A 24,768-nucleotide genomic window follows, 5' to 3' on the forward strand; every position below is an offset into this window, starting at 1 on the left:
CCCTCCAGCCAAGGGCCAGGGCTGGGACCACCCCCTCCACCAGAGTCCCATGCGTCTCTGGAGCAGCCCATTTGGGGGCGTGACCAGGAGAACCAGGGGCTCTCCCTGGTTCTCCTGGTCACGGCTCCCAGGAGCCTCTCCCCACAGGCTCCACTGACTGGGAGACCTCTGCTCCTGTGTCACTCGGACCCAGAGCTAAGGCAGGAGCTCACAGAAGACAAGCCGACAAGCTGCTTGCGGGAAGGGAAGGGAAGGCGACCCGGTTCCCAGTGGCTGGAGCCTGTTGGCGGGTTACCAGGCCCGTCTCCACCCGCAGATCCCTCAGATAGACGCTCTACAGTGCTCACAAGTAGAGGGGGTGAGGAGGAGCTGAGGGGGCCACGTCCACAAAATGCCTCTGAGCATGCGGCCTGGACGCCGTCTGGGTGGTGGACACGCCCAACAGAGCCAGGGGAAAGTGTCGTCTCAGAACACCGAAAAGGCACTGGGAACCCACAGAAACCAGCTCCTTCATCCCTGGACCATGTGAACGCCAGACACACATGCGGAGCATGCAGCGTGATCAGCCTCACCCCAACAGAGAAGCTGCAAGTGGCCGGGAATACAGCACTGCAACCGGGCTCAAGACAGGCTGGGGGCTAGGAACAGCACAGTCAGCAGGCCTTTGCCTTGCAAGTGACCAATCCAGGATCGATACCTGGCACCCCGGAGGGTCCCCCGAGCACTGCCAGGAGTGATTCCTGAGTACCGAGCCAGGGGTAAGCCCTAAGCACTGCCAGGTGTGGCAATAAATAAATAAATAAATAAAACTTAGGGGGCCGGAGCCATAGCACAGCAGGTAGGACGTTTGCTGATGACCCAGGTTCGATCCCTGGCATCCTATATGGTCCCCTGAGCACAGCCAGGAGTAATTCCTGAGTGCAAAGCCAGAAATAACCCCTGAGCATCGCGGGCTGTGACCCAAAAAAAAGCAAAAAAAAACAAAACAGACTTAGGCTGGAAGGACCCGCACAGGTGCTTGACCACCCCAGCCCCAGGGAAAGGCTCCCCGGCCAGACCCTGAATTCTGGATGGCGATCTTGAGGATCACAGGAGACCAGGCAAACAAGAGAGGCTGGGAAACGCAGCAGAAGTGGAAGAGGCCACGCAGACGCCCCCGGGCTGTGGAGGCCACACACGGCCACGAGGAGAGTGGAGCACGGAGCACAGAACCCTGGTGGCACTTACCTGGCCCAGACTACGTGGCCTCGGGTGCGACCCTGACACCTGGGGAATAAACTCAGAGATCCAGGGCCGGAAATGAACAAGACGCCTAAGAAGGAGGCAACCGCCCGCCTGGGCCAGCTCCGGAGACTCCGTGCTGAGCGACACTGGGCAGCACCTCTGGCTGCAGGAGGAGGGGACAAGCGGGCACCGCCCCGCCAGGCCCGCCCCACAGGCTGCCCCTGGTCAGCTCAGCAGCACCCCCTGTTGGCAGGCCGAGGAGTGGCAGGGACCCCAGGGGCCTGGGTGAGATCACAGGTCTGTGCGAGTCAGGGACCATGTCCCGCCCTGCTCCCACCAGGCAAGATACAGTCTGGGAATGCTGCAATCCCTCATCTCTATCTCTAAAAGTCTGAGCACTGGGGCTGGAGCGATAATACAACAGGGAGGGCATTTGCCTTCACGTGGCCGACCCGGCTTTGAGTCCCAGCATCCCATATGATCCCAGAGCACTGCCAGGAGTAATTCCTGAGTGCAGAGCCAGAAGGAACCCCTGAGCATCTCCGGGTGTAAACCAAAAAGAAAAAAAAAAAAGTCTGAGCACTGCCCCAAAGAGACCCTGCCGGACAGGAAGGTGGGACGGGAGTGGTGCAGGGTGGGCGAGGGACGACACGTGGCTTCCTGAGGCCCAACAAGGAGACTCCAAACCCCGGTTCTAACTGCATAATCGGGGTCCCCGTCCTGCTCAGCACTGCCCAGGGAGACTGAACTCAGCCTCACTCCGCTCCTCCCCAGCCCTGCCCCTGCCCCAACCTGATCCAGGATCAAGTTCAGGTTTTGTTTTCCTCCTGGTGGCAGCAACACCCACATCCTCTTCCCATGGTTCCAGCAGCTTCCACCTGGTGACCAACTCACCGAGTGTGGCAGCAGCGGCCACCAACTCACCCCCCCCCACTCCCTGCACACCCGTACTCTTAGGAATCATTCATGACACTTGGTGGGGGGGGGGGGCGACCAAATCACCCCTAGGTTCAGCATCACGTGTGAAGTTCCATCCTCGGGGCTCTATAAGAAACTTGCCCACACCAGGATTATTCCAACCCACCTCGGCATGGCCGGGGTGGGGACGGGCTGAGCCGTGGCACCACAGAGAGGGCGTCTGCCTGACACGTGGCCGACCCGGGTTCCATCCCCAGCATCCCACAGGGTCCCCCAAGCTCCCCAGGAGTGATCCCTAAGTGCAAAGCCAAGAGGGCTTGAGCACAGCCAGATGTGGCCCCAAACCTAAAAAAATGAAGCTGAGTGCAGGGGAAGGTGAAGCCCAGAACACCCAGAGGGGGGCGCAGACAGAGGATGCCACGGGCGCTCAGAGGGCCGGGCAGTGCCAGCCCAACTGTGGCCCCCTACAAAACCACCTGCTCACAGGTCCGGGCCCGGCCCCCACCCGGGTCCCCGTGTTCTCTCCCAGTGTCTCTGGGTAGGGTCCTCTCCCCGCAAGTGTGACAGTATGGCCTGACTCCCTGCATCTCTGGGGGGGGGAGACCAACCCCTGCAGCGGGGAGCAAGGCTGTCTCCAGAGCATCCCCGAGAGTGCAAAGCGGACCAGCCCTGCCCATCTGCATCCTACGGGCCAGAAGTCTGCAGGGTTCCAGCCCCGGGGGTCTCCCCGAGCCTCCTGTTGGGAGTGTCTTCACCCCACCCTGGCAGTCTGAGGGGCACTCGTGGGCCTACCCACAGGCGGTTTCTACCTGCTTGGCCTGTCTGTGACCACAGGGTCTGGCCATGGGACAGGACCCCAGGGATGGCCCAGAGGCCACAGGTGGGAGTTAGGTGGACCCTGGGGTCTCCCATCTCAGTGCTGTGAGGCCACTTTCCCTGTAGGGCTGAGCAGAACTATGGTCCCCGGGAATGGGGGGGTGGGAATGGGGACCGAGTCAGGGACTGGGCCGGGGGCGGGACGAAGCAGCTGGCTCTCCTCATGCTTGGCGGGTTCTCCGGCTCCAGCTGGAAGGCAGCGAGCGGATGCCGGGGTGGGGGCGGCACCTCCCACGCCAGGGTGGCCCCACTTCCGGGCAATGTCCTTCTCTGCCCCCACAGAGCCCGAGTGGCTCCGCCCCCATCCGGCTGGGGCCCACCCCAGGGGGGCGACCTCTGGTCACAAAGGCTCTGCCCAGGGGCCTGTCCCCCAGGTCCCGAGATATGCTCTGCCCCGCCCCCCACACACAGGGCAGCAAACAGCACGTGTCCTTGCGCGTGAGCAGGGCTCAGGACGACGACAGCCCTGGGGTCTCCTCGCCCACATGGCGCCTGTGACATGGTTTGTTACCTGTTTCCCGGGACCCCAGCGACAGGGTCGGGCCTCTGCTGCTGGACCCAGGGCTGGGAGATTCTGGGCTCAGCAGAAAGCACTTGCCTCCCTCCCCCGCCGCCAACAGTGCTCCTTCCGTAAGTTTGTCCAGCTCTGACCCTTCCCCGTGGGTGCCTCTGCGGCGGGATGGGGGGTACCCCCTCTCTGCCAGGATCTCAGGATGCAGGGGCTGCGGTGCCCACCTCCCACGGGCCCTCTGGGGGTTCCTGACAAGGACCAGCGGGTCCAACTCCCGGGGAACCTCGGTGGAAGCAGAGCGGCCGGCCGCAGCCTGGGGACAACCGTCCTGCCCAGGCCCACCCATCTCTCCGCGCCAGCAAGACCCACAGGCCAGAGAGATGCAGCCACGAGCCGGTAGCAAGCGAAGCCCCCGGTGTCAGCCCCTCACACAGGCCCTGAAGGCCGGCTGTCGCAGACAGAGAAAGTGGACAAGTGGGTCCAGGGTGGCTTCTGCTCGGGCCATGGGCACATTCGAGCGGCAAGAGGCAGTGACGGCCACTCAGCTCTGGGGCTGCCGGGACCCCAAGCCTCGGCCCCTGAAAGAACAGGCAGCTCCTTCCCTCCACTCCCCGTCAGGGCAGCTGAGAGCCTCGAGACCACGTGGATTGGCCCCATGAGGTTCCCTCCAGCATCATGTGGTGACGGTGAGGCCAAGTGGATTCTGTCCCCAGCACAGTTAGTCCCTGTGTCCCCAGGCCCCCAGTTCTGGGCAGCAGCACCAGGATGAGTGGGAGAGCATACAGTGCCCAGGGCCACTGGGAGGGAACCCCAAGCAACACTGGGAAGACCCCCGTGAACCAATAACATAGCAACACGATGGGCCTCCAAGCTGGGCACCCTCCTCGGCACCGTGGGAAGAAGCCGCCCCCAAAGCCACACGGGTGCCCCTGCCACAGAGCTCCATGCTGGTGCCGGGTGTCAGACCCGGAAGACTAAAAATAGCGCCAGGGGATCCCAGGAAAGCTGCTGTGAATCCCTCTGAGGAGAGAGAACACGGGGGCCAGAGCCGCACCCACGCAGGCCCAGACGGGATGCCTGGCTGCAATTAGAGGGAATCCGAGCCGGAGGGGGGGGAAGAGGAAGACAAACCGTGGGAGACACACGAGGCTGGGAAAGCCACAGGGCTTCCGGTCCCGCCGCAGGACCACGACGGGCTCCCGGACCCGCAGAGAGCCGGTCAGAGGACATGCACAGCAGGGCCAGCAACCAAGGGACAGGCCTGCATGGACACGTGACCAGACACCAAGACGGCAGGGCTGAAGAGAGCCGAGCAGAGACCCCCCCTCTTCACCCCCACCGCCAGTTCACACCACCAGAGGGCCTCCCAACCCCCCAGCTCACATGGCCACATCCCAAGCACACATATGCACCCCATGCACATGTATGCTGCACCCACACGCACACACACAGAGCCCAGGGGACACGCCATGCTGGAAGGGTGAGTCACGGCGAGCAGCCATGGCTGTCTCAAATGCCTTCTGGCGTGCGGAGTGTCATTTTCTTTTCCCACCCTGCCCTTTCCTTTCTCGAAACCCCAAACAATGTGTGTGTGAGGCCATCACCGGAAGTCCCAGCATCAACAGTCAGCCTTGGTGGCAGGGGCCTGAGAGCTGGCCTGGGCAGGCGACGGCAGGGGGCAGGGCAGAGCACGGCCTTCTGCATCCCGGGACCCGGGGGCTTCAGCCCGTAGAAAGAGAGAAAGACTCAGTCCTGCGCCCGCTGGCCGCGCCGGAGATCTGTCTGTCTCAGGGAACATTTCGGCGTGAGCCTCGGCTCCTCCTGTGTGAGGACAGTAGGCAAGCACCGGGTTCTGCTAAGTCGGATGCCCTCGGCCTCCACAGTGGGCACTTTGACAGGCTTCAGGTGGTGCCAGGCTCCTGGGCACTCCCCCGAGAAGAGCCACAGCAAGTGGGACCGGAGCAAAGAGGCCACATTCCTGGGTGTGCAGCAACGCGAACACGCCAGCCAGGCACCGCCCTGGAAGGCCCCCCGCCACCCACACTGGGGCTGCCCGCTCTGGGACCACATGATGCTGGAGGGAACCTCATGGGGCCAATCGAGTATGTCCCCCCTCAAAAGCGCAGGGCGGAAGGGACCCCCAAACCGACAAAACAAACGGGCTTGTCAGTTGCTGAGGAGTTCTAAATGTCAGTGGGTCACTGGGGTCACGCCAAAGGGAGATCCAGGCTGGACCGTCGCCACAGAAGCCCCAGAACCAGGCCGAGTGAGCACCCAAACCACCAGGCGGCACCCAAGTAAAAACAAACAAAATCTCCACAGAATCAAATCCTGTGCAGAGACGAGAGGCTACAGTCCCAGGCAACATGGTGACCCGGGGGGCTCCAGGCAACCCAGCCAGACCCCAGCAGGTCCTGGCAAGACATGGGCCCCACTTCCATAAGTCAGTGAGGGGTACAAGAACAGGGGCTGGGGTCTCACAGACAATGACCAGAAATGCCCTGCATTCTGCGGCACCCCCCACAGGCCCAGGGTGCCAGCCCACCCCCGCCATGGGTTCCCCAAGAGAAAGGGCAGAAAAGGCCCATAGCCCAGCTCAGAGACCAATAGTCAAAACACCCCCAACACTGAGGGCAGACACCTCCCCATCCTGACACTGAGGACAGACAACCCCCAACTCCCCAACACCGCGGACAGACACCCATGCCCCCCAACACTGAGGATAGACACCCCCTGCCCCGACACCAAGGCCCAGGGTAGGGGTCCCATGCGGCCACACAGTGCACAGACCCCCTGGCCCCCAATTGGGCCCCGACTTAATTCTGGGGTGAAGAGTCAGCTCCCCAACATCCACTCCTGGCCCCCTCCAAAGTGAGGGCCTGGCCCAGGACCCATCCTGCACCCCAACCTCAGCCCAGAAGAGAGGGACAGAGCAGATGGGAATCCTGGAAAGGGCCCTTGACAGGGTCCCGAGTCCGGTCAGCAGCAGAGCCAGGCCTGGGATGTAGCAGCAGAGCCGGGGTGGAAGGCAGGAGAACGTCCCCCTCATTCTAGATTCAGGGGAGGGAGCAGGGGGAACTGAGTCATGTTCGGCATGTTCAGCCCGACCTGGACACTTGTGAGGAGACAGGGCCGGCTGCCGGCATGGGGACTCTGCCGCACACTCGGAAGCGGGAGCACGGGACTCCGCGTGCTCTGAGGGGCAGAGGAGCCTGAACGAGCGAGGGCCAGGCCAGTCTGGGCAGCAGCAAGGCCCACAAGCATCGTGACCCCCCACCCTTTTGACCTCCGTGCAGGATAGCCGGCCACTGGTGACCGGAGCCAGCGTGGGAAAGTGTGCAGGGCCAGGCCTGCCCCAGCTGTGGGTCCACTGCCACCACGGCCAGAGCGTCATGAAGCCGCAAAGGGGAGAGCCACACCCCTCCCCGCCTCTCCTGGCCTCTGCGGAGGGCGAGATGCTGGCCCAGAGTCGTTGGGGGCATGGCGCGGAGCTGCTCTGCTTTCAGACTGGGACGGTCCCCTTCCGCCTATCCCCCAGGGCCTCGGAACCCAGGTGGGACCCCAGGACCAAGCTGCCTGCGCTGACCCAGAACCCAGCTCCCAGCACCCCAACAGTAATAAACAAGGAGGCCATTCAGTGTCCTGCACAGCCGGAAGTGGGACAAGGAGGGTGGGGGCAGGGTGCCCACCAGCAGCCCCAGCCTGCCCGTCCACACGTGGAGGGCAGTGCCAAGGGCAGCCCCCCCATACTGGCCGGCTTTTCTGAGCACCGCCATCCCCTACACAGTGACACAGCTCGTGTCTAAGAAGGTCCCATGTCCGTGGACGTGTATCTGGACCCCAAGGGTCCTTCCGGGGAGTGAGCGTGATGGCCACTGCCTGAGGCAACAGGCAACGCCTATCAGGCCTGTCCCCACACCCCCAGCATCTAGAACCTTGGTTTAAAATCAAGGAGCTGGGGCTGGGGCCTGAGCGATAGCACGGCGGGTGGGGCATGTGCCTTGCACGAGGCCGACCTGGGTACGGTCCCCAGCATCCCATATGGTCCCCCAAGCACAGCCAGGAGTGGTTCCTGAGTACAGAGCCAGGAATGACCCCTGAGCATCGCTGGGTGTGACCCAAAAAGCAAAAATAAATAAATAAATAAAATAAAATCAGGGGGCTAAGGCCAGAGCATTAGTCCAGAGGGGAGGGCGCTTACCTCGCACACTCCCCATCTGGCCCCCGGAGCCCCAGTGGGCGTGATCCCTGAGCACAGAGCCAGGAGTCAGCCCTCAGCTTCCCTAGGAGTGGCTCCAAAACACAGTGAACACGTTCTTCAAAGGCCAGGAGACCCCTCAGAGGGCTGGGGCTCAGGCTGCACATGCGGGTGACGGGGCCCCCAGCATGTTCAATGACTTCCCCACAGCAACAGGAGCGACCCCTGCCACCGGCCTGATGTGGCCCGGGAAACCACTGACAAATAAATACATTCAAGGGATTGCTTCGAAAGTTACATTCTGAAAAAAAAAAAAAAAAGTTACATTCTATAAAAAGAAAAAAAAAAAAAGCCATTGGCCATTGCTGGCGGTCTCTGGGCCACCCCGGCGGAGGCAGCTGCAGACACAGTCCATCCCCCCCCTCCACCCTACATTACCAAACTGCGGTTTGAAAGAAGCTCCAGAATGTAGCAGAGTAAATGCAACCCAGATGTTCACTTGAAAATGAAAACAAGCCTGTTTTCAACATCCCAGCGACCAGCTAGCTCGGCCCTGTGCTGTCTGCAGGGACCCGTCGCCAGCGCGTGTCCCTCAGGCTGTCCACGGGAGAGGAAACGCCGCCGTCAGAGTAAACGCGAAACGCGAGCGCGCATGTTCCCAGGCGGTGAGTCAGCGGCTGCAGGAAGGCGCGGCCGGCGCTGCCAAACATCTGGACCTGAGCAGGGCGGCTGGGAAACAGGCGCTGCACGGGCAGCCAGCGACCTCCGTCCAGAGCACAGGAGCCGTCAGAAAAGGCCGAAAGTGGGTGCAGACTCCAGAGGGCCGGGGAGGGGCCGGGCAGTTCCTGTCCCGACTCACGGGGTTCTGGGAGGCAGATACCCCGGAGACTCCTGCCCACACACTCAGGTCTGTCCTCGCTTGTCCCATCGGCCGAGAGTTGGACAAGACCAGTGACCAGGAAGGCACACTCGGCTCATGTGCCACAGACGTGAAGCAGCTCCGAGGGGGCGGGAGGAAACGTCTTTCCCTTGTATTTCTCTTCTGGCTTTTCGGTGGATTGGGCCCAAGCCTGCTCCATGATTCCCTGCTCCGTGTGGCCCTGGTCTGCCAGCCAGGCACCAGCCTTCCTGAGTGCCACCCCCGGGCCCCTGATGGCGACCTGTTCTTCCTGGGCCTCAAAGGCCAAACCTCTGGGGCTGGAGCAATAGCACAGCGGGTAGGGCATTTGCCTTGCATGCGGCCAACCAAGGTTCGATTCCCAGCATCCCATATGGTCCCCCGAGCACCACCAGGAATGATTCCTGAGTGCATGAACCAGGAGTAACCCCTGTGCAATTGCTGGGTGTGACTCAACAAAGAAAAAAAAAAAAGACCAAGACTCCTTCCACACCCCCCGCTCCCCCTCACCCCTGCCCGCTGCCTCCTGGTGCATCTCCCTGCACCAGCCGCCCGAGACCTGCAGCCCACTCCCTTCCCACCGTCACCCCTGGAATAGCTGGGGGTGAAAAAGTCCCACTTCATAGCCTAGTCGGGCTCTGTGATGCGAAACAGTCTCTGCCAAAGGGCCAGGCACAGGAGCAGGCGAGGGGGCGGGGGGGAATGAGCTCTGAGGCATCCCCTTCCCCGAGACACTCGCTGACTCTCAGCAGACTCTGGAGGTGGCAGAAACAAGTCAAGACGGGGCCTCGGCAGGCAGCAGGACACAAAAGCCTGCTCGGGGCTGGCGAGGAGGTCCTGGGGGATGCCCCAGGTTTCAGCAAGGACCCTCAAGAGATGTCTCCTAGGGAGTAAAGAGGCCATACACCCTGTGGTGCCATAGTGGTACAAGGACTAAAGCTGGGGCTCAAGAAGCCCATCGTTGGGGCCAGGCTGAGAGAATAGTGGGGGAAGGCACCTGCCCTGCACGTGGAAGACCCAGGTTCAATCCCCAGTACCCCATGTGGTCCACTGAGCACAGAGAGAGGAGTCAGCCCTGAGCACTGCAGGTGTGGCCCCAAAACAAAACTTGCCTCACAGTACACCTGGTTAGAATGCTGGCGAGGGCAGACAGACAGTCCAGAAGCAGAACCTGCCAGACGGGCGGGACCTGGTGAGAAGCGGCTGGCATGGGTCAGAGAGAAAAGAGCAGAGAGGTGCACAGGACGGGGACAGACAGAGCCCCAAGATCCCGGAGGCTCGTGGGACAGAGCCAGACCTTCTGCCTGCCTGTTTTGCTGGCCGCAGACGCCTGGGACGTGTCAGGAAGATGGACACAGGTGGGAACAGGCCAGGCAGAGTACAGTGTCCCCCAGCCCAGAAAGTGAATAAACCCTCACAAGTCTCCCCAACCCTGCCTCCCAGGGTGCCTCCCAGCCAGATACCCAGACATCACCTCAGGCCCGCAGGCCGTTTTCTCAGCCACGCCGTGGCCAAGCCCACTTGGTTCTGGGGAGCCTGGCCCCCCCACATGGTGCTGGCCGCCTGTGCCAACACTCCCGAGCCTCCGAGTCAGTGGAGAGGGACGCCCACTGTCCACCCGCAGCCCCCCTGTGGCCCCGGGGAGCCCACCTCGGCCCCACTTGTGACAATCACATAAAATCCACGTGAAGCAGGTGAGAGAGACCAACGGTCTGTGGAAGTGGCTGGGCCAGCAGGCACCACTGGACCGGGCGGGGCGTGGCAGGGAGAAGGGCCAGCAGGCCCAAGGGGCAGCCTGAGTGCAGGGCCACCTGCCCTCAGCCTGGCATGCTACCCCCAGCCCTGCACCCCGAGCTGAGAACACAGGCTGTAGGCGGGGCAGGAAGATGGGGAGTGGGGGGGTCCTGGGGCAGGAGGAGGCACTGTCAGGAGGCAGGAGGCTCAGCGTCCAAGAACACAGGCTCCACTGCCACTCCCCATGGTGTCCCGTGGCTGGGAGCTGCCCGGTCCGGGCCCCTCGGCCCCTTCCTGGCCTCCCCGACCCCACCCTGCCAGGTCCTCTTGGCCTCCGTCGCCTGCAGCCTGAGTGCCCCACGCCTGACTCCCTCGCATGCACACGCATGGCCTCATCTGCCCGCACCCCACTGGGGAAGGGTGGGGGGCAGCCCACCTGCTTCCCTTCTTTACTTTTCTGTGGCGCCAGCCTCCCAGCTCGGGGCCCCAACAGAGGCGTGTCACTTTTTAAACAATTCACAAGAACAAGTGACTGCTACTCTGTGCGCAGCTGAGAGGAGGCGCCAAGCCGTGAACTTCTACTTCTCGCACTATGAATTTCTGGTCAATGAAAAGTTCCTCAAAAAGGGGGCTGGAGCAATAGCACAGTGGGTAGGGCGTTTGCCTTGCACGTGGTCGACCCGGGTTCAATTCCCAGCATCCCATATGGTCCCCTGAGCACTGCCAGGAGTGATTCCTGAGTGCAGAGCCAGGAGTGACCCCTGAGCATTGCCGGGTGTGACCCAAAAAGAAAAAGGAAAAAAAAAAGTTCCTCAAAAATGCTATTTCCTGGGCCAGAGTGACAGGGTAGGGCGCTGGCCTTACATATGGCCAACCTGGGTTCGATTCTCAGAACCCCATATGAGCCCCCAAACACCGCCAAGAAGGGTGAAGCGATAGCATGGGGGGATGGCATCTGCCTTGCATGTGGCTGACTTGGGTTTGATCCCCGGCATCCCATATGGGTCCCCAGCACCACCAGGAGTAATTCCTGAGTGCAGTGCAGAGCCAGGAGTAACCCCTGAGCATCACTGGGAATGACCCAAAAAGAAAAAAAAAAAAGTGATCCCTGAACACAGAGCCAGGAGTGAGCCTGGGTATGACCCTACAAACAAACCAAAAAAAAGGGTGTTTCCCCAGCCCTCTGGTTCCCCAAGGTGGAAGCAGCAGAATCAACTTTCCTAACATTTGAAAAACGAAGGGCCCTGCCCTAAAAGCATTGCAGGCTCCTTCTTCTTCCCTTCAGGCAGGGGACTCGGTCAGGGGACTCTGGCCTTCGGAGAGTCCCATTCTCACACCGCTTCCTCAGTCTCTTTAAGGAGGCTGGAAAGTCTGGACAAGGGTGAAGCCGATCCTGGCCCACACACGGTGCCCCGTGAGCAGAGGCAGGAGTCAGCCCGAGCGGCACCTTCTCCTATTTGCTGCAACTGAACAAGCCCTCCGGGGACCCTGATTCCTCACTGTGACACCCCCTCATTCCTGACACCCTAGGTCCACCCAGCCAGGGTCACACACCTTCCTTCCACTGAGGCCTGGGCAGAGCTGGCGCCCACAGGGAATAACAGACGGGCGGACAGAGCTCAAAAGATCCCCTCCCAGAAAACAGCATCCAAGGACTCATGCCCTTGCGATTTTAAATGCCCCATTTCCTTAAGGCTGACTTGACACGGCTGACGGGTTCGATTCCCAGCATCCCATGTAGTCCCCCAAGCACTGCCAGGAAAAACACAAATTTTTAACTTTTTTTTTTTAATTTTTATAAAAACTGAGACCCAAGTCCCCGTGAGGAGCCAGGGCTGAGGGAAGGTGACCACAGTGCTGGCTGCCTTCAGAAGTACCTGGGGGGGGGAGGGGGGCGGGAAGGGGGATGCCTGGGAGCAGGCCATGGGGCGCCTGGGGCCACAGAAGGTTCCAAACTGCTGGGGGAGGTGCAAAAGCTTAGCTGGGGCGTATTGGAGCGATAGCACAGCAGGAAAGGCATTTGCCTTGCACCCAGGTTCGATTCCCAGCATCCCATATGGTCCCCTGAGCAACCGCCAGGAGTAATTCCTGAGTGCAAAGCCAGGAGTAACCTCTGTGCATCGCCAGGTGTGACCCAAAAAGCCAAAAAAAAAAAAAAAAAAGAGCTTGCTAGGGAAGGTTCCACCCTACACATACCTGAGGGGCATCATCCTGCCCCCTCCAGCATGGGAACAGACACTCCCAGCTGAGCATGAGGGAGACAGAGGGTGGAGGGTGCCTAAGGCCTGACAGACGCTCACCCGCCAAGCAGGGGCGCAACGTGGGGGGGACGGGCAGCGCCCAGAGAGGGCAGCCACGGCCCCTGCTGCCAGTTCTCCGTCTGCTGAGCAGGCCTGGGAAGAGCGAGAAAGGCCCACACCCCAGAACCCCCAACAAGAACCATTTCCAAACTCTGTTGAGAGATGCTGGGGGGGCCACTCCCAGGTGCCCCCCAGCCTCCCCCAGGCAGTGCCAGCTTGGAGGAGCACAGTCCGCGGCATCTCCTGGCTCTGCACTCAGGAATCACCCCTGGTGGTGCTCGGAGGCCGTGTAGGGTGCGTGGGGAGCAAACACCCTCCCCCGTACTACAGCGCCCTGGCCGGGCCCCAGCTGCCCAGCACGAGGAGCTCCTCCCTTATCGCCGGCCTCCGCTGTAACTCCTGCTCCAGCAGATTATTTACCGCGTCTTGTAAACAAGCCGAAACTCACTGCCACTTCCACTTCAAAGTTCGGGACTCGGCACTAAAAATACGCCCAGAAAGTAATGCTTCACAGCTGGCCACTGGTCACCCTGTCTCAAAGGCGGGGACTGGAAACAGGAGCTTTAATGCAAAGCGTTTCTCTCTGAGGTGGGAGGGGTGGCCAGGACACACCCAGTGGGTACTTGAGCAGGGACCATGCTGGGGAATGGCGCGGTGCCAGACCCGAATCCCGGGGTCTCCAAGGAGGCACGCACACTGCCACTGAGCCCCAGCACAAAGCTACTTTTTAGGGGGCAGGGGTTGGGCCTCACCTGGAGGTGCTCAGGGCTACTCCCCGCCACAAACTACATACTCAAGAGTCCCTCTTGGTGGTGTCAGATCACACCAAGATTGGCTCCATGCAGCAAGCATGAGCCTTATCTCTCTGGGACCCCCCTTCCTTTTGGGGGGCTGTTTGGGCCACACCTGGCAAGGCTCGGGGTTCCTCCTGGCTCTGCACTCAGGAATCCCTCCTGGCAGTGCTCAGGGGATCATATGGGATGCCGGGGATCAAACCCGGATTGAATGCGTTGACAGGCAAGCGCCCTCCCGCTGTCCTATCATTCTGGCCCCACATCCCCCCGTTTAGGAAATCCGTCTCAAGAGGAGTGGGTGACGGCCAGGGAGAGCTCAGGCTTCATACCAGGAGGCCCTCTGGCTCCCACCACAACCGCGGAGTGACAGACAGAATGACCAAGAGCTCAGCACAAGCACGTCAAATTGAGACACTGATTATTGCATAACGACTCGCTTTGAAATGGAGAAAGGATTTAATTTATTTAAAAATAAAACTCTACGGCTGCCAAACACATTTATGAGTGTATTCTATACGCCAGGGAAGAAGCTTTTGGCCGGGCTTGTGCCTCAATGGCGGAGCGCATGCTCAGTGTGGTTGCGGGTCCGATCCCCGGCACAGACGCCAGGAAGGATTTTAATCGACCGTCTCAGTCCCAGTCAGCCTGGAGAGAGAGTGGCAGGCCTGCATGGCTCCCAAGCATGGCAGTGCAGCCCTGGTGACCGCCACCACTATTGGGGAGCCCCCCGACCCCAACACACACAAAAGCAACCATGGGGCTGGAGAGTTAATAGGGAAGTTAAGGTACTTGCCCTGCACAACAATATTTATACAGTGATAGGGGCTGGAGTGTTAGGACAGCGGGGAGGGCACTTGCCTTGCATGCAGCTGACCCGGGTTCGATCCCCGGCATCCCTTATAATCCCCCAAGCACTGCCAGGACAGATTCCTGAGTGCAGAGCCAGGAGTAAGCCCTGAGCAACGCTGGGTGTTTTATATATAGACACTGATAAATTCGGGTATGATCCCCAGCACCCCATATGGTCCTCTGAGCCCCACGAGGAACAATCCTTGAACCAGGAAAAAGCCCTGAGCATGACAGGTGGGGCCCAAACACCAAAAGAAAAAAAAATACCTCTTCACTGTAGGGCGTTTTCATTATTTTATTTGGTTTGGTTTTGGAGGCTACAGCCAGAGATGCCCAGGGGGTTGCTGCCACCTAGCCTGAAACAGTTTCCAGGTTTTTTTTTTTTTATTTGCTTGTTTGTTTTGCTTTGGACAATGCTCAGGAGTTACACCTGCCCCTGCACTTACGAATTACTCCTGGGGTGGTCAGGGGACCACATGGGATGCCGGAGATTGAACCCTGGTTGGCCGCATACAAGGCAAACACCCTCCCTGCTGGACTATCACTCTGGCCCCCCAAGCCCAGAACAGTTCTTAAAGATTTTCTTCTTCTCTTTTTTTCGATTTACATCAACACACAATCATTCCATAAACTTTAGGAAAGACCCGGGTGCCAGCATGAGAGCACAGCAGGGAGGGTGCCAGTCTTGCAGGCAGCCTGATCTCCCGATGGCCTCCCAAGCCCGCTAGCAGGGATTCCTGGGTGCAGAGCCAGGGCTTAGTCCTGAGCACCACCAGTGTAGCCCAAAAAGAAAAAAAAATTAACACAAAAAGAAAGAAAACCTCGGGGAGTGGTTCAGCTGCAGTACGCAGCTCGCGTGGGGAAAGCCCTGGACTGGGTTATTCCAAACACCCGACAGAAGAAAGGAGAGAAAAAGACTAAGTGAAAACCACATTATTTCTCACTGTCCAAACAGTTCTTCACTGTTTGGATCATGAAGTTTAAGAATGATGCGTTTGGGGGCTGGAGCAATAGTACAATGGGTAGAGTGTTTGCCTTGCATGCGGCAGACCCGGGTTCAATCTCCAGCATCCCATAGGGTCCAAGAGTGATTCCTGAGTGCGGAGCCAGAAGCAATCCCTGAACATTGCCAGGTGTGACCAAAAAAAAAAAAAAAGAAGAAGAAGAAAAAAATAATACATTTGTGTTTTTGTTTGGTTGTGGAGGAGCCACACCTGCAGTTCTCAGGACCCGCTCCTGGAGCCCTGAGAATTCCCCTTTAAGGGCTGTAGCATAAGTCCCCTCCCACCCCCCTCGGCCAGGCACCGCCGTTTCCCATGTTCTCTACAGACGTGCAGTGCACATCTGCCCTCAGAAGACACATTTCAAAACCATTCCCAGAAGAGATATTAATAGCTCAAAGAAAGTTCCAAGACTTTTGCTCCTTCATCTCCGCCTTTGTTGATGCACCGGGGAACACTGGACGCCTCTCTGCTCTCTCCAGACCTGCCTTTGCCTTCAAGTCTCCCACATCCACCCCAGAGAGAAAAGCAGGAAGCAACTCCCAAACAAAACTGCCCAACCAGCACCCTAGCCCCAGCGCCCAGCACTGAAGCCAGCCACCATCTATTGTCCCTACTAGCAGGAAAAAAAAGGAAAAAGTGCAGTGTCCGGAGGGCCCGGACAGTGCTGGCCGAAGTCGGGTGTCCCCGAGAATCCAGTGCCCGCATCTCTGGGTCACACACGCGCACACACACGCACACGCGCGCGCGCACACACACACACACACACACACACCGGCTCTGCCCCTTCACCAACAGCGCGTCCCGCACGACCTCAACCCCCGCCCCATTGGGACCGGTCAATTCCTCACGGCCACGATCACGGTCACGGCCACGGCGGGCGCAGGCCGGCCGGGGTGCTGGATCCGGTCCGGCCCTGCACTTAGATTCCAGAGGCGCCTCCGAGAGCCACTCACCCGCCCAAGGCCGCCGCCGACCGACAGCTGCTCCCGCAGCCTGTAATTAAGATTTTTTTTTCCCCCAAAAAATCGCTCCTTATTTCAAGGGGGTCTGATTCGGGCTGTCAGCAAAAAAAGGAGAGCGAGCGAGAGCGCGGAGCCTCAACTTCGGGGGGGCCCTGTCTCCCCGACCCCTGCACAGCCGGACTGGGGGCGCCGGACCCGCCCGACCCTCGGCCCCGGGCCCGCGACCTGCTACCCAGAGACCCTCCCTGGGTGCCCCCAGCTCCGACCTGCTGCCCAGAGACCTTCCCCGGGTGCCCCCAGCCCCGACCCACTGGCCCAGAGACCTTCCTCGGGTCCCGCCCGCAGCCGCCGGGACCAGCCCCCGGGGCCAACTTCGCCCGCCGCACCCCAGGGAAGGTCGCCCACCCGCGGGGCCGCGGAGGGCGTGGACGCGCTCAGAGACCGGGCGGGGTCGGCCGGCCCCGGCGTGCCGGAGCCCTCGGAGCAGCCCCCAGTGCCGCCCCGAGACCCCGGAGCCTGCCGCCCGCCGCCCGCTCGGGGCCGGCGCCGCCAGCGACCCTCCACCCCAGGCCGCCGCGGGACCGGCCACACCTCCAGCCGCACTCACCGCCGCCGCCCTCGCCGCCGCCGCCGTCGTCCATCTCGGGGTCACGCCGCGGCCGGCAGCCCGGGGCCGGCGGGGAGCACCGGGAGCACCGAGCGCCGCGGCTCCTGCAGCGCGCGCGGCTGGGGCCCCGGGCCTCCGCCGCCGCCGGGCGGGGCGCGCGTCACGTGGGTAGGACCCCGCCCCGCGCGGGTGGGCGGGGCCGCCGCGGGCCCCGCCCCCGGCCGCCGCCTGCGCCGGGCGGGGCCGGAGCGCGCGGGGCCGCGGGGGCCGCACCCGGGCGCGGGGACCCCCCCCAGACGTGCACGCTGCCCGCACGTGCTCTCCGGCGGGGGTCGCTCCGGAGTCGGGCCCCCCAGCACCCGCACCCAGAGAATCGCTGCTTCGTCCGGCCTGCGCGCCGCGCCCGACGGAGGCAGCCGAGCGAGCACCAGCCGCACACCTGGGGCCGCACGGTCGGCGCGGCCTCTCCTGGCCTCACATGCCCTCGCCGCCCGCGCTGGACAGCTGCCAGCTGCCCTGGATTCACGGGGCAGGCGGGGCTCGGAATTCAATTTCCCGTGGGCCCGGCCAGGGCCCTGGGCGCGGGCCTCCGCCCGTGCCCACCCCAGACTTCTCACCCGCTGCTTCCAGTAACCCCCCACCATCACCACCGACCGCCAGGCCCCGCCCAGGCCTTTTCTGTTCATTTGGCTGGAACCAAATTGCATTAAAGAAAAGGAAACATTGTAATGGAGGAGATTATTCATCTCTAATATAATTTTCCAGCAACTGTTTTCTATTTGCCGAAGGCCTGTTGAATCAAAGGGCTCTTCCGCTGTCATCTATCACGGCAGATGCGTTTCACCTCGCTGCCAAAGGTTGTGGGGGTGACTCCAAAGAGTTTGACCTCCTCATAATTTCCAGCAATAAACACCCAGCCCTGGGGTTGAGTCTGAAGGAAAAGGGCGGCGCGGTGGGGTGTGGGGAGGGTCAGGGGGTAGTGCAGCTCCTGGATGGCAGGTCCCATGTTGCACGCATGTAGCCAACAGAGACCTCTGGGAGATCCGAGTCCCAGACCACAGGCCCCGCTTCCTGATGTGGACACTGCGGTCTGGTCCCCACGATAACAGCAACTTGCAGAGAAGGATGGTGGCATATTCTGGTCGTACTGATGTCTGCACAGAGCTCTGAACACAGATGCAGTTAGGAAGCTTCTGAGCCGTCACTCCGGATTCCACAGGTATTAGACTCACCCTTAGGGGGCTTTGGCTTTTGCTCCTAAACTCATTTCCATCCAGACAGAGCAAACCCAGTTGTTTTGCAGGCAACAGATTCTATTTCCCCCACAGTTTAGTCTAGGCCTCTGTTTTGACGCAAACTGCAAATATCTGGAGGGCAGGGCTGAAGACTTCAGGATAGCACCCCTGCACCTGAACCGGGACCCAGGAGACTCCAAAACCTCATGCTTCGTGGGTGAAACTCACATGTTAGGGGGATGCCTCCAGCCCCTCTCAGATGCACTCAGGGTACTTTATCTCTGCTCCCACAAGGACTGGCCCGCCACGGCGCGACATGAACTGGTCTGGCCCATCAGGATGGGTTCTGGCTCTGTCTAGCTGGTGTGTTTACTCGGATGTTGATGATTTTATAAGTGATAAAAATAACAAAGTCTAAATCCCAAACCCTTGGTTCAGGCCCTGGGGCAGGAATCACAGGACAGATGCAGAAGCTGTTAGATCAGGACCTGTCCCGGGTGCTGGGGGTCCAACACTGAAACCATAGACAACCCCCCGCCCCAGGTCTTCAAAGCACTGTGACAACCCTGCTAACACTGAGGTTCAGTGGAATGTCACTCTTGTGGGGCCAGATGATAGCACAGTGAGGAGGGCATCTGCCTTGCACACGGCCTAATCCAGTTCAATCTCCAGCATCCCTCTGAGGGATGTCAGGTCCTCTGAGGCCTGCCAGGAGTGATCACTGAGCACAGTGCCAGGAGTCAGCCCTGAACACTGCTGGGTGTGCATCCCCCTGCAAAAAAAAAATGTCATTCTGAAAAACTTTTCTGAGGTGTTTGCTGTTCTAGCCCGTGTATTTTTGGTGCCTCATCGCCTCATTCAGACCAGGACTATCACTGGAGTTCCTTCCATCTAAGGAGCAACCCAGTCTTCACTGCTGCTGGACCACAAAATTGGGGGAGGGGGGTACAAAAACGTGGACACCCACTTCTCAGCCCGTGGCAGAAACCCTGTAGCCAAATCAAGAACAAACACACACCGCACAGACACCCCCTTTGTGTATCACCCCCCAGAGAGCTGGGAGGGGCAGCTGAAGGACAAGCAGCACATCTCTCCTCCAGCTCTCCTCCAGCCCAGAGGGCCCCAGACCCCTGAGGCCCCTTCCCTTGGGTCCCCCAGAGAGCCAGGGGGCCTTTGGACCCTCCCGTGAATGCACAGTGTCAGCTAGGGCCCGGCCAGCTCGCTGTCAGTCCCCGTCCTGAGAGGAAAGTCATGTTTTCCCAAATCTAATTTTATCAAGGAAGGAAGTCATCTCACTGGGCTACAGATCTGTGCTAGATTAGCTTTCACTGGGCCGCAGCAGGGTCCAGGGCACCGCCCCCACCGCGCCTCTGCAGAGGCCTCTGCCCTTTGATCCCTGGCTGCAACTGGCTCCGCAACACCCCCCTCCTCATCCCCCCCCTCCCCCCCCCCCCCCCCCCCCCCCCGCATCCCCCACAATTAACATCAGTCCCAGCCCAGTGCCGCTGCTCCGAAGCTCGGGCCCTGCACACGTCTCCATGCAAGAGACTGTGGTCATCAGAGGACCAGGCCTGGCCATGAGGGAGACTCCACGGTCGCCCACAAGCTGTTTTAGAGCCAGAATTATCTTATCTGGGCCTTCATTTGTTCAGTATGTCCCTGACCTACTAAAAAAAAAAAAAAAACAAAGAAATGTTGAGGGACTGGAGCGATAGTACAGCCGCAGGGTGTTTGCCTTGCATGTGGCCGACCCAGGTTCAATTCCCGACACCCCATAGAGTCCCTTGAGCACTGCTCGGAGTGATCCCTGAGTGCAGAGCAAGGAGTAATCCTTGAGCATTGCCGGGTGTGACACAAAAACAAATTTGTGTTTCATTTTTTTACTTAAGGGTCTTTCCAAGTCGACCCAGGGGCAGGCACTGGGTCCTGATTTTGAGAAAGGCCGTGGGAAAAGGAGAGGGGTCATGGGAAGGACAGTGGGTGGGTGACGATGACAAACTTCAGAGATAGGGGCCTCTGAAAGGGAAGTGTGGGGGCCCAGAGCAATAGTGCAGTGGTTAAGGGGTTTGCTCTGTACGCGAACACCCCAAGTCCAATCCCCGGCACCCATAGGCCCTCCAGGAGAGATCCCTGAGCACAGAGTCAGGAGTGAGCCCTGAGCACTGCCGGACATGGCCCAGAAACTAAAAAAAGGAGAACAAAATGTGCTCTTAGCATCTCAGCACCAAGGGATAAACCATTCCAGGACTCATTTGTCCTCAGAGCAGTACCCGCACCCTGTGGCAGCAGAGGTGACAGCTGGAGAGCAGAATGAACACCCCACGGGTGTGGTAGCAGACATGGAGGGAGCTGAACCAGACCCCACACTACAGACGAGGTGCCCTCCCCCAAGCCCATGGTGCCACAGCAAGAAGCTGTGGGGGGTTTGGGGTGGTTTCTTTTGGCTTTTTGGGTCACACCTGACGATGCTCAGGGGTAAGTCCTGGCTCTGCACTTGGGAATCACTCCTGGCCATGCTCAGGTGACCCCATGGAATGTCAGGGATCGAACCCACTGTACTATCGCTCGGGCCCCAAGAAGCTGGGTTTGTACCCACCTGGCAGGAACTGGAGGCAGTGCCCTGACTTTGCTGAAGGTGAGAGCAAAGACAAGTGCCAACGCTGCACGCAGAATGATTCCAGAGGTTCAGGAGGGGGCCATCACGTGGGGTGGGCAGGGAAGGGCACCCGCAGCATCAAGAGAATGGTAGGAGAGCCGCTGCAAACGCCGCTGAGCACAGGGCCTCCGAGCACTTTCCACCAAGCCGCAGGGTATCACAGGCCAGAATTGGCGGCTGTGAAGGGGAAGAGAGCAGGGCACATGGCATCAGAGCATTTAGGGACAGAGGGAGGCTCCGTGCGGAAAGGGACCCACAGGCAGGGGATCAGCAAGCCCGAGGCAGGACAGACACCATCCCCTCTCACTAGGAGGAAGCAAAGCACAACCTCCCGCCGAAGTGCTGACCTGCCTGTGTCCAGCGGCAGAAGACAAAGGGGACCCTGCCCAAAGTCTGAAATGTCCCCAACCTGCCAGTGATACGAACCTGCAGAGTCGAGAAGCAGAGCAAATCCCCGCGTGATAAACCAAAGAATTCCACAGTAGGCAAGGAGCAGGAGAGAGTGAAGGGAAAGAAGGAAAAGGGGGCTGGAGGTAGCGCAGGGGAGGATGCTACCCAGGTTCCACCCCCGGCACCCCAGAGCCCCCCTCTTCACCCTGCATGACTAGCAGTGCAGAGCCAAGAGTCAGCCCTGAGCATTGCCAGATATGACCCCCAAAACAAAACAGGAGGGAAAGTCTTGATAATAGGGATAGTGGAAGGGCTGTGGACATGTCTGTTTTTATTTCATAATAATAAAGGGGTGCTCAGAGGTCAGGAGGGCCCCTCCTGGGTTCTCAGCCAACTGGATCCAATGCAAGCTGCCGGGGATCCCTGGCAGTGCTGGGGGGCTCTCGAGGGCTGTACCTGGTGGTGTTAGGGGCCCCCAGTGTTGTGCCCAGTGATGCTCCGGAGACCCAGCAGTACCAGGACTCAGGGATCTAAGTGGTATCAGTAGCAACCAAGGCATCTGCCTGGCCCCCTGAGCTATCTCCCCGGGAAGTGGGGTCTTTTGCAGTTGCCAGGAGACAGTCTGAGTCCCGAAGCCCGGGGAAGGGGGGGAGCATGAGGGGAGCACATGGGAGCCAGTCAGGAGCTGGGGGGGGGGTGGGAGGCACCCGGGGAGCGGGGAAGGGGAGGGATGGAGGAGGAGGGGTGTCCCACAGAGGCGCCCAGCTAACACCTAGACCAGGACTCTGGCTTCAGATCTGGGGGTTTCCGGCCGCCATCCGTGGGTGATCTGTCACCACAGTCCTGGGAATCCAATCTCTCTGGAGTCTGCTGGGGGGGTACCTGAGCATGGGATTTGGCAGGGGTCCCTCCCAGGCAGACTTGCACAAGGACGATGAATTCCAGATGGCACTGGGAAGCAAAGATGAGACTGTCTCAGTGCAAGTCAGACTCCTTCCCACTCTGCCAGGCGGGCGGGCACTGGGGCAGCGGGGGCTGGGGCAGCGGGTGCCGGGACCCACAGACCCTCTGGCCAGGCCACAAACACAGCAGCAGACCACTTGGGAGTCAGGCTGTGCCTGGTGTCGTTTCGTTCTTTCTTTTTTTTTTCTTTTTTGGGTCACACCCAGCGATGCACAGGGATTATTCCTGGTTCACACACTTGGGAATTACTCTGGCCATGCTCAGGGGACCATGTGGGATGCTGGGAATCGAACCCGGGTTGGGCCGCATGCAAGGTAAACACCCTACCTGCTGTGTTATCACTCCAGTCCCTCATTTCTTTTTCTTTCTCCTTCTCTGTTTTGGGGCCACCCCTGGCAGTTCTGGGGCTACTTCCGGCTCAGTGCCGGAGTCCATGCAGGGCTGGGTCTTATACCCAGACCTCCCACGTGCACCCAGAGCAGGGCACAGGACCCCACCCACCCTCTTCTCTCCGAGACCAGGAGTCCTGGGGCCTGGTACCTGCACCAATAGCACCAGCACGGGCAGAGGGACCACACAGCAGGACAGGGCAGGGCAGCTCTTCATTCACCCACAACACCCTGAGACTGCGGAAACACAGATGGAGGGAGCATCCCAGTGTCCTGGGGCTGATAGAGAGGCCCTGCCCGGGTCCCCTCCCCTGATGTGGGGTCCAAATTCACACCAGGACAGGCTCTCTAGGGTCAGGTGGGGAGTGTCAGCTGAGGGGGGGAGGGGCATTTCCTTCCCCATGACGCAGATGCCCGGGTGAGGCCCAGGCAGCCTGTAAATCCACCAAGGACTCAAAGTCACTGTAAAACAGGAGTCTAGGGGCGGAGCAATAGGGCAGCAGGCGGGCACTTGCCTTGCAGGAGACTGACCCGGGTCTGATCCCCGAACCCACCCAGGGGACAGAGTCAGGAGTCAGCCCAGAGCATCACCGGGTGTGGCTCAAATATAAACAATTAAACACGAACAGGAGCAGCTGCACAGCGGGGAGGGTGCTGGCCTTGCATGCAAGCAGACCTAGGTTCCATCCCCAGCACCCACGACTGTACCGAGAGCTGCCAGGAGCAATTCTTAAGTGCAGAGCCAGGAGTCAGCCCTGAGCACCGCTGGGAGTGGCCCAAAACAGAACAAAGCAAAAACAAATAATATGGGTACCTCTGGGCTGGGGAGACAGCCCAGAGACCCCTAACCCTAGTAACGCCACAGGGTCTCCCAGCAGCACTGAGCCTGGGATCTGACCAGGCAGAGCTGAGGCTGCTGCAGCCTTCAGGAACCTTCCTGAGGACAGGTGTGCGGGAGCTCCGGCCTACCCCGCTTCCCCACCCCAGCACAGGCCTGAGTGGGGAGCAGAGACCTGGGACTAGGAGCCCCCAGCCGGCCTGGCCCTCCCTGATCTCCTAATTGCAGCCCGCCTGCCACAGGACTCTGACACATGCCCAGTAGGGTCTCAGGCAGGAAGGGCAGCTGTGAGCCAGGCCCCTCCCATGCAAGGGCGAGCCCCAAACCCTCACACCCCACCGAGCGGCTGCGTGAGTCACAAGGACCAAGGAGGGAACACGCCTGCCCTGACCAGAGGAAAACCAGACGGGGCTGTCCCCAAGCGCAGAGCCAACGCACCCCCAAACACACTCGCTGGGCCACAGTGTCAGGTGGAGGGGCAGAGAGCAGGCCGGGGGGGGGGGGGGACGATGGCTTGAAGGGTCTCAGTTGCCCTCCAGGGTGATGAAAATGTTTGAGGGCTCATGAGAGGAGAGTGCCCCCCACCCCCATCACAAATGCTCTCTCTGTGGCCAAACCGCCATTTTCAAAGGGTTGATTTTACTCCTTGTGTGAATATTTTGTAGCAAAATAAACATCCAGGAATTTGTGGAATTTTTTTAACCACTTTCAAGTATGCAGTTTGGGGCCAGAGCAAGAGAATAGAGGTTACAGTGCTGTCAGATGGTGATGATGGTTTGAATCCAATGATGTTTCAAATCCTGGCACCGCCAGGTGTGACCCTCGAACACCCACCAGGTGTTGGCAAAGGCAAATATACAAAAAGGGTTTAGGCACCGTATGCATCTCTGCCCTCCGCCAGGATCTACTGGCTACTCCGCTGAGCCCTGTCCACCCTCGCCCTCCAGCCCACTGCCCTGTCCAGACAGCCACAGTCACCTGAGGGCGGGCCACACCCAGTAGTACTCAGGGCTGACTCCTGACTCTGTGCTCAGGACTCATTCCCGGCTCTGTGCTCAGGGCTCACTCCTGGCTCTGTGCTAAGGGATCACTCCTGATTCTGTGCTCAGGACTCACTCCTGGCTCTGTGCTCAGGCTGACTCCTGGCTCTGTGCTCAGGACTCATTCCTGGCTCTGTGCTCAAGGCTCACTCCTGGTTATGCTCGGGGTTCACTCCTTGCTCCATGCTCAGGGCTGACTCCTGACTCTGTGCTCAGGACTCACTCCTGGCTCTGTGCTGAGGGATCACTCCCGATTCTGTACTCAGGACTCACTCCTGGCTCTGTGCTCAGGCTGACTCCTGGCTCTGTGCTCAGGACTCATTCCCGGCTCTGTGCTCAGGGCTCACTCCTGGTATGTATGCTCAGGGCTCACTCCTTGCTC

General features: G+C 60.1%; 1 protein-coding gene across 1 annotated transcript in view; it reads right to left on the minus strand.

Moving 5' to 3' along the window:
- The window catches only part of CYTH3 (cytohesin 3), a 32,573-nt gene extending 15,649 nt beyond the window's left edge, over positions 1–16,924 (minus strand). The window contains exon 1 of the mRNA XM_056128527.1: positions 16,876–16,924. Within this exon, the coding sequence (XP_055984502.1) occupies positions 16,876–16,909 (34 nt within the window). The 5' untranslated portion in view covers positions 16,910–16,924. The remainder of the gene's footprint in view (positions 1–16,875) is intronic.
- Between the last annotated feature and the right edge of the window lie 7,844 nt (positions 16,925–24,768).

The sequence above is a fragment of the Sorex fumeus genome, unplaced genomic scaffold (genome assembly GCF_029834395.1).
Source record: "Sorex fumeus unplaced genomic scaffold, SorFum_2.1 ptg000064l, whole genome shotgun sequence".
Lineage (NCBI taxonomy): Eukaryota > Metazoa > Chordata > Mammalia > Eulipotyphla > Soricidae > Sorex > Sorex fumeus.